This window comes from Ahaetulla prasina, chromosome 10 (genome assembly GCF_028640845.1).
Source record: "Ahaetulla prasina isolate Xishuangbanna chromosome 10, ASM2864084v1, whole genome shotgun sequence".
NCBI lineage: Eukaryota > Metazoa > Chordata > Lepidosauria > Squamata > Colubridae > Ahaetulla > Ahaetulla prasina.
The window spans coordinates 22,494,513-22,506,624 of record NC_080548.1 but is presented as its reverse complement, the minus strand read 5'-3'; the positions used below and the strand labels follow the sequence as shown (position 1 = coordinate 22,506,624).

At 47.5% G+C, this 12,112-nt stretch overlaps 2 protein-coding genes across 4 annotated transcripts in view; one reads left to right on the top strand and one right to left on the bottom strand.

The window, feature by feature from the left end:
* KMT2B (lysine methyltransferase 2B) overlaps window positions 1–1,685 on the bottom strand; it is a 73,733-nt gene extending 72,048 nt beyond the window's left edge. For all 3 annotated transcript variants that reach the window (XM_058195369.1, XM_058195371.1, XM_058195370.1), the window contains exon 1: window positions 941–1,685. In XM_058195369.1, the coding sequence (XP_058051352.1) occupies window positions 941–1,273 (333 nt within the window). In that variant the 5' untranslated portion in view covers window positions 1,274–1,685. The remainder of the gene's footprint in view (window positions 1–940) is intronic.
* Window positions 1,686–5,988: 4,303 nt separating this feature from the next.
* The window catches only part of LOC131204282 (synaptophysin-like protein 1), a 44,720-nt gene continuing 38,596 nt past the window's right edge, over window positions 5,989–12,112 (top strand). Inside the window, exon 1 of the mRNA XM_058195386.1 lies at window positions 5,989–6,144. Within this exon, the coding sequence (XP_058051369.1) occupies window positions 6,076–6,144 (69 nt within the window). The 5' untranslated portion in view covers window positions 5,989–6,075. The remainder of the gene's footprint in view (window positions 6,145–12,112) is intronic.

Sequence of the window (12,112 nt, the reverse complement as noted above, 5' to 3'; positions counted from 1 at the left end):
GGAACAGGCCCTCCTCCCTCTCCCCCAAAGAGCCACTATTGAAAGAGCACCTAGGAGCAAAAGAGGGAGAACAGCTGCCTCTGCAAACAACAAGGGCTGGAAAGCAAACCCCTCCTCCTCCTCCATGGTTTTCACCCCCCCCCAAGGAGGACAGCATCTGTTCACCATGGCTACCCCATCACACCTGAACTAGTTGCACACCGCCATCCATGCCAAAGCGGCACAAAGGGAGGAGCCCGGCTTGGAGAAGCAAAGTTCCAGGATTGCTCCCTGCCAGCTCAGCTGCAAATCCCCAGAGCCGGGTTGTTGTGTATTTTTTTGTTTTTTCCTTGGGAAGCGCGGGAGGGGAGGCTATCGAACACTACTCGGAGGACACCCCCACCCCCACTCGGAAGCATTTTAAAGCAGCCAGCAGAAGTCACTCCTGAAGCCCGGAAAGCAGCGCCAGTCAGCTGGAAACCCCTCCACACCCTCCCTCCTCCTCTTCCTCCTCCTCCTCCCGCCCCCCCAAGGCCGCCGCAATCCACGTGCAGGAAACGCAGGCCCGGCTCCGTCCCCACGACCCCCACCCCCCACCCCCGATCCAGGAAGGGAAAGGCTGCCACCACACTCCCTGCCTGGACGCCGGGATGGCGAGCGGGAATCTGCCCCGCCTGAGCACCGCAGCCCACTTGCTGCGAGTCTCCCAGGAGGAGACGCCCGATGATTTTTTTTTGCGGGGGGGGAGGGGGGAGAGAGAAGAGAAAGGCGGGAGGGAGGGAGGGAGGGGGGAGTTGAGAGGGAGAGAGAGGGACAGAAAGGTCAACACGCCGCCTCGTCGCGTGCAACGGCCGCTCCGCCCGGCCGGGAAGGGAGCGGGGGCTCGGTGGCGCCAAGGGCCGCCCTCCTTGTCAAAAGGGCCGCGAAGCCGACGCCGCCACCGCCACCGCGGGAATCTCACCGGCTCTTCCTCGCTGCCGCTGCTGTCCCCCAGAAGGCTCTGCAGGCGGCGCCAGCTCCGGCTGAGGCCCAGCAGGCTCCCCAGGGTGGTGTCCCCCGCCGCCGCCACGGCCCGCTCGCTCTCTCCGGAGGCGGCCCAGAGCAGCAGCTGCGGCGCCAGCAGCGAGATCCGCGCGCGGCTGCCGGCCCCGGCTCCCCGCGCGCGGCACCCGCCGGGCCGTCCCGGAAAGCGGCCCCGCGGCACCGAGGCCCAGGACGAAGAGGAGGAGGAGCCGCCGATACTGCCGCCGCCGCCGCCGCCTCCTCCCGCCGCAGCAGCCGCCGCCGCCGCCATCTTTAAACACTGAGAGGAGTCTAAGGGGGCCGGGCCACCACAATAACAATCCTCCACCAGCGCCTCCACACAGCTCGCGGCGCGAGGCAGCCTGGGAGTCCGAGTCCCGCGCCGGGCAGCTGTGCCCTGAGAGAAAGAGGAGGGGGCGAGACTCCGGGACCGCGGTTCCCGTCGGGCGCCGCGGGCCGGAAACGCCCTTCCGACGTGGATGCGAATTGTGGGAAAAAGAGTCCCCGCTTCGGCTGGGCCCTCTGCAGTCCGGCTGAGGCGGTGAAAGGAGAGAAACTAAGTTTCCCGTCGGGCACCGCGGCCGCATTCGAGCCCGAACGGCCCTGAGGCATGGTGAACGATTGAGACGGGCGTAATGGTCGCTCGCCTAGGCGAGAGAGAGAAGGAGGGAGGGCAGGGAGGTCGGAGGATCTGCTTTGAATGTCTGTACAAAGAATAAAATTCGGGTTTCGCCTTTGCTTTACGACGCGGAGTGCTATTGCTCTTCTCCATGAACTGTGGCGAGAGAAATCTTTTTTTTATTTAAAACAGCTAATAGGAAGTGAGAATCTCCTTTGCGCTCAGCCTGGGGTACAGCTACAAGACTACAGGTTCCAGGATGCAGTGCGAGGCCGGATTCCCGTTCCCGTTGAATGCTGGGAATTGCAGTCTGCGACGCAGCTCTCTGCTCGGCCGCGCGATCTATGTAATCCCGGAAGAAGCTACAAGAAGGGTTTTTCCCCTTGAGAAGCTGCGTTCGCGAATGAGTTTGCAAAGTCAACCGTGCAAAGGCTCCCACATGTCTGGGGTGGGGTCGTTGGTAGTGACGGGTGATCTGGTCTCGCCCCTCCACTCCTCTGTGGAGTCAGTCTGAGACCGAGCGTGCCTACAAAGTGGCAAGCAGCTTATTCGTTTCAAACTTGTCAAAAGTTGAAGAAGAATGAATGAAGGCCGCGCGTCCATCTTGTATGAAAATATTATCATATCCGAACTAGTGAAATTCTGAATTGGGTCATTCTACCTTACTAGCTCCAAAGAAAAAAAGAGAGGGTGGATACGTCTTGACTTCCTAGCCCGTAGGGGCAGTTTTGAAGGGAGTTTCCCATTAAAAGATCTTGAGGGTATGAGCAAAATAGCGAGAATTTTTTTCCTGCACAGAAAAAAAAGAGCCAGGCATTCAGACAAAATCAAATATCAACAAATGCCCCGAATAATTTTGAGAGCAAGAGAAAAGCATCGTTATTATGATCAACATAGAGTTGAAGCTGAAAGTTTTATTATCCAGACTGGCTGTCATTAGGTTAAAGAAGACTGTTTCCTGCCACCTTATTTTCAACTTCTGTCAACCTTTTGGCCTGGGATTGCTACTCAATGCAGTTACATTGTAGTCCTTTTTATCAAGAATCACAATGTTACCCACAATCCAGGCACATAAACGCAGGCCTGGTTCAATCCTGCCTTCTCTAAGTCTTATTTTACTTGATATGAAGGTAAATCGTTTCTTCTTCCTAATCAGTTACTGTTCATTGCAACTAATCCAAATAATTTGCACACATCTGCACAAGTGCAATTGTGTACAGTAAGAGTACTGTTATATAACGATATACAGCATTTCAAAAAAAAAATATCCCACAAAGCAGTGAAACAGTTGACATTTATATTTCATTTTAGTAAAAAATTGATATTTGATTTTTTTAACAGCATTACATCCAAGAAATAATGAACATTAAGCAACCTGCCCTGGGGAAATACAGGTTTACTTAAGAAAATTAATATCGGAAATATTTTTGAGATCAAGTCTGGAAAACTTTCAGTGAAAGAAATTTTCTGGCGTCAAAAATTTTCCACATCAGATATCTGGCACTTTCAAAATTGTATGATGTTTGTTGGTTCAGGTGATTACTTTAAAAAAAAGAGTGATTTTGATGTAACCAAAATACAGGTGCAAGATATTGAGAAGATGAATCTACGTAGATGAATATACAAAATGCAATCATATTCTTTGCATAGGGAAGTATTCCAATACCATTTTTTTGGGTTGGGATGAAAGCATAAAGCTCAGAAGTAGCATTTTTTTTAATCCATGTTTCTCAACCTTAGCAACTTTAAGATGTGTGGACTTCAGTTCCCAGAACTCTCTAGTCAGCTAGGGAACACTGGCCTAGACCGGCTGTCGGCAACCTGCAGCTGTGGATCCTCATGCAGCTCTTTCGTCCCTCTGCTGTGGTTCCCTGTCGGGTCATCCCACCATTGGCTGGCCCCGTCCCTCACCATCTCCTCACAGTCACTTGACATGTGAAGCTGGGCAGGAGATCACGGAGAGAGAGAGCATGAGAGAGAGAGAAAGAGTGAGAGAGAGAAAGAGAAAGAGAAAGAGGAAGAGGAAGGAGAGAGAGAGAGAGAGAGAGAGACCTGTTTCCCACAAAAAACACTGGGAGCCACAAAACCTGGATGTGTGTGGCTGGGGGTGGTGGTGTCATGTGTCATGTCAGGCCCATCCAGGTTTTGTGGCTCCCAGTGTTTTCTTTTCTGTGGGAAATGGGTCCAAATGGCTCTTTTGAGTGTTTAAGGTTGCAGACCCCTGGCCTAGACTGAACATTTATCATTAATTTAAGAAAACATAAGAAGGATATTGACTAGGAATGAATGAATGAGCTCTGATTTGGCAGGAGGCTAGACTAAATGAACTCAAAATCACTCAGCAATGCGTACAATTTTTTCCACAAGGAATGAACATACTGGTAATTTTGTTTTAAGCAGCAACCACCTCACTGAAACACCCAATCTATTAAGGAGCCTCAATTCCAATTTAAGATGTGGCTATAATCTTGGGTTTGAGACATTTAGGATTAGAAACTTCACTCCTTTAATAAGGATTAGTGCCAGAGAAGAGGGAGGGGGAAAAAACAGTCACTCTGCAGCGGCCACAAGAACTCACGCTACAAGTTTGCATTTTTGTATTTCACCAGAATTACTTAGTGATTAGTAAGCAATTCTCTTACTGCCACAGGAACTATGTTTTCAAGAGCTTCAAGCTACAGTAGATATAGAAACACGGCTTATGCAGTTGATCTGTTTTCGGACATAGAGAATAGCCTGGAACATTATCTGGTTATTACCAGACTTGTGGATGTCTCAAACCATCTTTTCTTCACCTCACCAACTTTAAGAAGTGTGGATTTCAATTCCCACGATTCCTCAGGCAGTATACAGTACTGGCTGGGGAATTCTGGGAACTGAATCCCACTCATTTCCTCAACATTCTGAGTTTGAGGAACATTGTATTCTTACGATTTATACCGATATTGTTTCCTGATTGCTTATTTGTAGCCTATGACTATCATTAAGTGTTGTATCATTAAGTGTTAAATTTGTACCCTATGACTATCATTAAGTGTTGTAAGTGTTGTACTTTGATGAAGGTATCTTTTATGTACACTGAGAACATGCACCAAGTCAAATTCCTTGTGTGTCCAATCACACTTGGCCAATAAAAAAAAATTCTATTCTATTTCCTAAGCTAAAACACAGGTCAGCTATTTGTTGTTGGATAGCTCCTATCCCCTTCAAGTGGTTGAGCCTGCATTGTATATAACACCAATATCTCATTGACTATGGAAAATTGGTAAGACCAGAAGATGATGATAACAGAATAACAGAGTTGGAGGGGACTTTGGAGGTCTTCTAGTCCAACCCCAACCCCCACAAGCAGGAAACCCTACTACACCATTTCAGACAAATAGTTGTCCAAACTCTTCTTTAAAACCTCCAATGTTGATGTTATCCATTTAGTCTTGTCCGACTCTTGGCAATTCTACGGGGTCAGCTCTCTCCACATCTTCCAGTCTTGCTCTACTTCTATGAGTTTTTCCATGCTCCAGCTGGTGCCATATATATATATATGTGTGTGTGTGTGTATATATGGGTGTGTGTACATTTTATTGTATATATATACCTATATAAACCTCAGAAAACAAATATATATATAATTTTATATATGTGATATATATAAATTTTTTTAGTATAATAATTCCATCTTCCATTAAACTGTGTCGTCTGGGTACAAATATCTTTGCGCAGCGATCATCAAAATGTAGAACAGTATTCATTACATTCATATTACTTCTCTGATTGTACCATACTAAGATTGAACGTAATAAACATATTCACTTCTCCCCCTTAACATAAATTCTAATAGTAATATTAAGCACAATAATCCGGCAGGTGTCCGCTTTGATGGTGTCCACCCACGGAGTTCTTTGAGCTTAGTTTCCTTTTACAGCTTTCAAATATAATTGCTTTCTCCAGTGAAATTCCCTCATGTGACCTGGCCAAAATAAGAAAAATGTTAGGTTAGGCAAATGACGGATCACAGCCAGCCCACCAAGCCAAGGAAAAGGGTTGTTTTTCCGCTCTCAGAGGCCGAGAGGGCCTGATTTTGCCAATCAGCAAAACCGGGACCAGCGGAGCGCTCAGAAACTCCAGCGGACCCTGAAGGAAGAGGGGCCGCTACTACAAAGGACTACTACAGCCCGACGGAGGCTGTGGGCCTAACCAGCGCACGCTTCACCCCGCGGTTCCAAGGGCGACCGTCACCAGCGGCGGGGCCGGCCGACGCCTTGCAGCCGCGGGGCGGAGCGCCAGCAGTCACGACACTCCGTCAGCCCGGAGCGAGTGAATCAGGTAGGAAGGCCGGCTGTCCCTTCGGCCCGTAACCGCCCCCTTTCTCCCCCGCCCTGCCCCGCTCCGCCTTCCCGGAGCGAGAAACCGAAAGAGACGCCCTCCCTCGCGCTCCGCTCGCTCCCCGCTTGGAAATGTCCGGCTTTAGCTTGGATCTGGGGCCCGCCAAGGAGCCGCTCGGCTTCATCAAATTCCTGCAGTGGGTGAGTTAAAGCGGGTGGGCGACGGGGGGGCGCGCGCCCGGGGGCGGCGTTGCGGAGCGCAGAGCCCAGGATACCGCGCAGGGCCCGTCGCTCCCTTTCCACCCGAAGGCAACGAAGACGGAGCGCGTCTTCGAAGGCAACGAAGACGTCCCCCCCACTCGGGCGTGGGGGGATGCCACGCGCGACTGCAATCCGGGCCCTGCGATTTCCACACTGCCCCCCCTCCCGCCGCCCCTGAGGGTGTTTTTTGGGGGGTTGCAGCTGGTTCCACTACAACACCCCCCCCCCACGCCTTGTCCCGAGCCAGGATCGGGTGAACTTTTCCTCCCCCTCTCCCGCCCTGCTTGCACAGTCCAGCGCCTCCGCCTGCATATTTCCCCCATCTCCCACCCTTTTCCTTCCCGTTGTTCCCCCACCCCCACCCTCCGCCACTCGCCCGCCGGATTTATAAACACAGGCGTGGCCTCCGGGCTGAATGCTTCGATTCCTTCTAGGAAACTTACGGCTTTTCCACACCCTAAATCCTCCGGCGGTCTATTTTTGGGAGTTTTTCCTCTCTCTCTCTCTCCCCCCCGCTCCACCTCCTCCACCCTTCCCTCCGTCGCGTAGTTGCGCTGTATTCGCCCCGCGAGCCCTAAGCCGTGGAATCTGCCCCCCGCCAGAGGTCCCGCGATCCCCAAAGGATCGCTTTCAGATCCGCTACCTAGATCGGTTGGGTTTTGTGTCCCCCCCCCCCCCGCTTTTCTACGACTGGCCTCTTTCCCGGGGTTTCAGCATATGCACCAAGACAAATCCCTTGTGTGTCCAATCACGCTTGGCCAATTACAAAAAAAAAAATTATTCTATTCTAAAAAAAACCTATTCTATTCCCTTGGATCCAGTGATGGGATTCAGCCAGTTCGCACCACTTCGGGAGAACCGGTTGTTAACTTTCTGAGCAGTTTGGCAAACTGGTTGTTGGAAGAAATCATTAGGGTAGAGAACCGGTTGTTAAATTACTTGAATCCCACCACTGCTTGGATCCCATACCGGATCCAAAGCGCCCGATAAGTTGCTTGAAGCAATCCAGAGAGGCTTCTAAGCGATCTTCGGGAGTGGTGGTGGTCATACCTTAACATGGGATCTTGACTAGGGGTTTTTTGTTTTGTTTTTTTGCAAGGGGAAAGAACCCTCTGTGTGTGTGTGTGTGTGTGTGTGTGTGTGTGTGTGTGTGTGTGTGTGTGTTTGAGAGAGGGGGAGGTGTGTGTGTGTGTCTGATCCCAGAGTTGTGGAGGAGTGAAATGGGCGTCTTTCCTCGAAGAAGCGATTGTGTAAGTTTTATTCTTGGGGGAAGAGGAGCAAAATGGCACCTCTGTTTCTGCAGCTTCCAGATGGTGTCCCTTCCAAAGGGAATGCTGGCTCTTGTTTGTATTTCCTGTACTGTAGTCTGATTTATCGATAAAAGCCTGGCAGCTCCGGCTGCAGGGTGCCACAACTTAACACAAAACAGAAAAGAGAGTATTGAATGGTGGAATCCTTGGGACAGGTCAGTCCTCAATGTACGACCCGCAACGGCGTTCAGCGAGACATTTCTTAAGTGAGTGTGACCCGTTGCGAATCGCTGTGGTTCTTAAATGAGGAACGCGGGTTGTTAAGTGAATCCGGCTTCCCCACTGATTTTGCTCCTCAGAAGGACGAGCATTCATGTGATCTCAAAAGGGGATCACATGAACACCCCCCCCCTTCCAGGATACTGCAACTGTCATAAATGTGAGTCAGTTGTCTAGCATCTGAATGTAAATCCCGTGACCCATGGGGGTGGGGGTTGCTGCAACAGTCGTAAGTATGAAAAATGGTCATAAGTCACTTTTTTTCAGTGCCCGTTGTAACTTTGAATGAACCAGGGGTGGGTTCCACTTACCTTTACTACCGGTTTGCAACAGGAGCTTGCATTCACTTCTGTGCATGCGCAGATCACCCATTATGACCTCGTGGCGGGTGGGCAGAGGCTCCCGCCAGTTTTACCACCACTGGAATGAACTGTCACTAAATGAACTGTTGTAAGTCGAGGACTACCTGTCCTCTCCGAGCTTGGTTGTTGATGATGTTTCATTACAAGCTCGTTAGAGATGTTGCCTAGCTGGGTAATGAAAAGCCTGTTAGAAAACATCCAGATTCAGAGAGTACAAAGGATAACATACAATAGTTTAGACTAGGATTTTTCAAACTTGGCAAACTTTAAGGCATGTGGACTTCAGCTCCCAGAATTTCCCAGTCAGCAGTTGAAATCCAGACATCTTAAAATTGCAAAGTTTTAAAAAAAACTATTGGTTTGGAATATATTGTGGGGGGGGGTCAGCAAATATTGCGGGCCCAATTGGCGAAAAGGAAGCGCAGGACCGTATTGGTTGGAAACATGCAGAAGAGGCCTTCATCCTGCAGTGGATGGATAATGGCTGAAATGATGATGATGATGATGATGATGATGATATTGTGGGGTAAGATGACTGGTTTAATCTTGTTGTTTTTTTAATGATTTCCAGTGTCTGAATTCTGAGAAAGAAAGCATTTGAATATTAATGAAATCCCCAGTGTTTACTTTGTTGGGAATTTTGGGGGGGGGGGGGAGTTTCCTTAAATGCAAAATGGATTGATATCTCTCATGGGACACAAATCATCAGATTTTTTTAACATTGCACTGCATTATAGTCCGTACAGTTAGTCCTCGACTTACAACTGTTCATTTAGCGACTGTTTGAAATTGCTGGGGGAAAAGGGGATTTATGACTGATCGATCACATAATCAAAATTCAGGAGCTTGACCATTAGCATTTATTTAGAACGACTGCAAGATACCAGAGCCAGTACCGCTATTTCTGATTTTCCCAGCTGGCTTCCCACAAGCAAAGTCAATGCCAGATTCACTTAATGACTGCTTGATTCATTTAACTCTGGCAAAAAAAAAAAAAAGTTGCAGAATCGGGTGGCTCACTTAATAACCGCTTTGCTTAGCAACAGAAATTCTATTCCTAATTGTTGTTGTAAGTCGAGGATTATCTACAGATAAACTTTTAATGAGAAAGAACCGATCAGTTCTGCCTGGAGTTCTTCCAGGAAAGTAGATGGATGCAGCAAAACGTAACGTGTCCTTGCGGCACCTTTGGAAAGCTGTACAAATAAGTTTTGCGAGGAAAGCATTTGAGCATGAGTAAGAGGATGATACGCCCAAATACCTGAGTACAGTATCTGATTGTTGATCATGGCTTTGATGGGATACTGTTTTTAATATTATATTAATTTCACAAGCCTTTCAAACAGAGCAGGGTAGGGATTGTAAACTGGGGTGAAATGCTCCCAATTCAGACTTGATTGGCTGATCTGGTAAGCGATGATGGTGGGTGGTTCGGAGAACCAGTAGCAAAAATCCTGCCCTTCCCCCACCCACCCAATCGCCCACTTACCCCTTCTTTTAAAAAAAAACTTAAAAGATAAAAAAAAGGCTCTGACATCACAGCTGAGCTGCCTGATCGTGAGAGCCTTTTTTTTTTTTTTTACTTTTAAAAGCATTTTTTTTACAACCTATTCGGCCAAATAGGTTGTAAAAAAATGCTTTTAAAAGATTAAAAAAAAAAAAAAGCTCTGGCGATCACAGCTGAGCTGCCTTTTAAAAGCAAAAAAAAAAAAGATCACATGCCACAGCTGATCACACACCCCCCGCGTGTTTTTCTACTTACCCCATGCCTCCTTTTGGCGTGCACTGCGCATGTGGGCACGCACCTCACATTTGGTGCACGGTGCACGCAGCGCGCATGCGCAGCCAGCAAACCGGTAGTAAACTGGTTCAGATTTCACCACTGGAATGAACTGTCACTAAATGAACTGTTGTAAGTCGAGGACTACCTGTCCTCTCCGAGCTTGGTTGTTGATGATGTTTCATTACAAGCTCGTTAGAGATGTTGCCTAGCTGGGTAATGAAAAGCCTGTTAGAAAACATCCAGATTCAGAGAATACAAAGGATAACATACAATAGTTTAGACTAGGATTTTTCAAACTTGGCAAACTTTAAGGCATGTGGACTTCAGCTCCCAGAATTTCCCAGTCAGCAGTTGAAATCCAGACATCTTAAAATTGCAAAGTTTTAAAAAAAAACTATTGGTTTGGAATATATTGTGGGGGGGGTCAGCAAATATTGCGGGCCCAATTGGCGAAAAGGAAGCGCAGGACCGTATTGGTTGGAAACATGCAGAAGAGGCCTTCATCCTGCAGTGGATGGACAATGGCTGAAATGATGATGATGATGATATTGTGGGGTAAGATGACTGGTTTAATCTTGTTTTTTTTTTAATGATTTCCAGTGTCTGAATTCTGAGAAAGAAAGCATTTGAATATTAATGAAATCCCCAGTGTTTACTTTGTTGGGAATTTGGGGGGGGAGTTTCCTTAAATGCAAAATGGATTGATATCTCTCATGGGACACAAATCATCAGATTTTTTTAACATTGCACTGCATTATAGTCCGTACAGTTAGTCCTCGACTTACAACTGTTCATTTAGTGACTGTTTGAAATTGCTGGGGGAAAAGGGGATTTATGACTGATCGATCACATAATCAAAATTCAGGAGCTTGACCATTAGCATTTATTTAGAACGACTGCAAGATACCAGAGCCAGTACTGCTATTTCTGATTTTCCCAGCTGGCTTCCCACAAGCAAAGTCAATGCCAGATTCACTTAATGACTGCTTGATTCATTTAACTCTGGCAAAAAAAAAAAAAAAAAAGGTTGCAGAATCAGGGGTGGCTCACTTAATAACCGCTTTGCTTAGCAACAGAAATTCTATTCCTAATTGTTGTTGTAAGTCGAGGATTATCTACTGATAAACTTTTAATGAGAAAGAACCGATCAGTTCTGCCTGGAGTTCTTCCAGGAAAGTAGATGGATGCAGCAAAACGTAACGTGTCCTTGCGGCACCTTTGGAAAGCTGTACAAATAAGTTTTGCGAGGAAAGCATTTGAGCATGAGTAAGAGGATGATACGCCCAAATACCTGAGTACAGTATCTGATTGTTGATCATGGTTTTGATGGGATACTGTTTTTAATATTATATTAATTTCACAAGCCTTTCAAACAGAGCAGGGTAGGGATTGTAAACTGGGGTGAAATGCTCCCGATTCAGACCTGATCGGCTGATCTGGTAGCGATGATAGTGGGTGGTTCAGAGAACCAGTAGCAAAAATCCTGCCCTTCCCCCACCCACCCAATTGCCCACTTACCCCTTCTTTTAAAAAAAACTTTTAAAAGTTAAAAAAAAGGCTCTGACATCACAGCTGAGCTGCCTGATCGTGAGAGCCTTTTTTTTTTTTTTTACTTTTAAAAGCATTTTTTTTACAACCTATTCGGCCAAATAGGTTGTAAAAAAATGCTTTTAAAAGATTAAAAAAAAAAAAGCTCTGGCGATCACAGCTGAGCTGCCTTTTAAAAGCAAAAAAAAAAAAAGATCACGCGCCACAGCTGATCACCCCCCCTGCATGTTTTTCTACTTAACCCATGCCTCCTTTTGGCGTACACTGCGCATGTGGGCATGCACCTCACATTTGGTGCGCGGTGCGCGCATGCGCAGCCAGCAAACCGGTAGTAAACTGGTTCAGATTTTACCACTGATTGTAAGTGGTGATTCTTAAGTGCTATCGCAGGGAAGCCTGAGGTGCCTAGATTTAAGTTGAGCAAGGTCCTCCGAGAGGTGAATTCAGGTCGCCTTCAGCTCCATCCCGCATAGCTAATGGGGTTAACCGTTAATGGGAATTGCAGTCCTACCCCTTTGGTGGATGCAGACGTTCAACTGGCTGAGAATAATAATCAGAACTGAAGTCCACCATGAATGATAGGGGTCCTTCTTTATTTCCCATGGCCGAGTCATGTTGTGGATGGCCTTTTTCAATAAATTGGAGGGTGCACGGTAAGAAAAAGTATAGAGCAGGGATGTCAAACT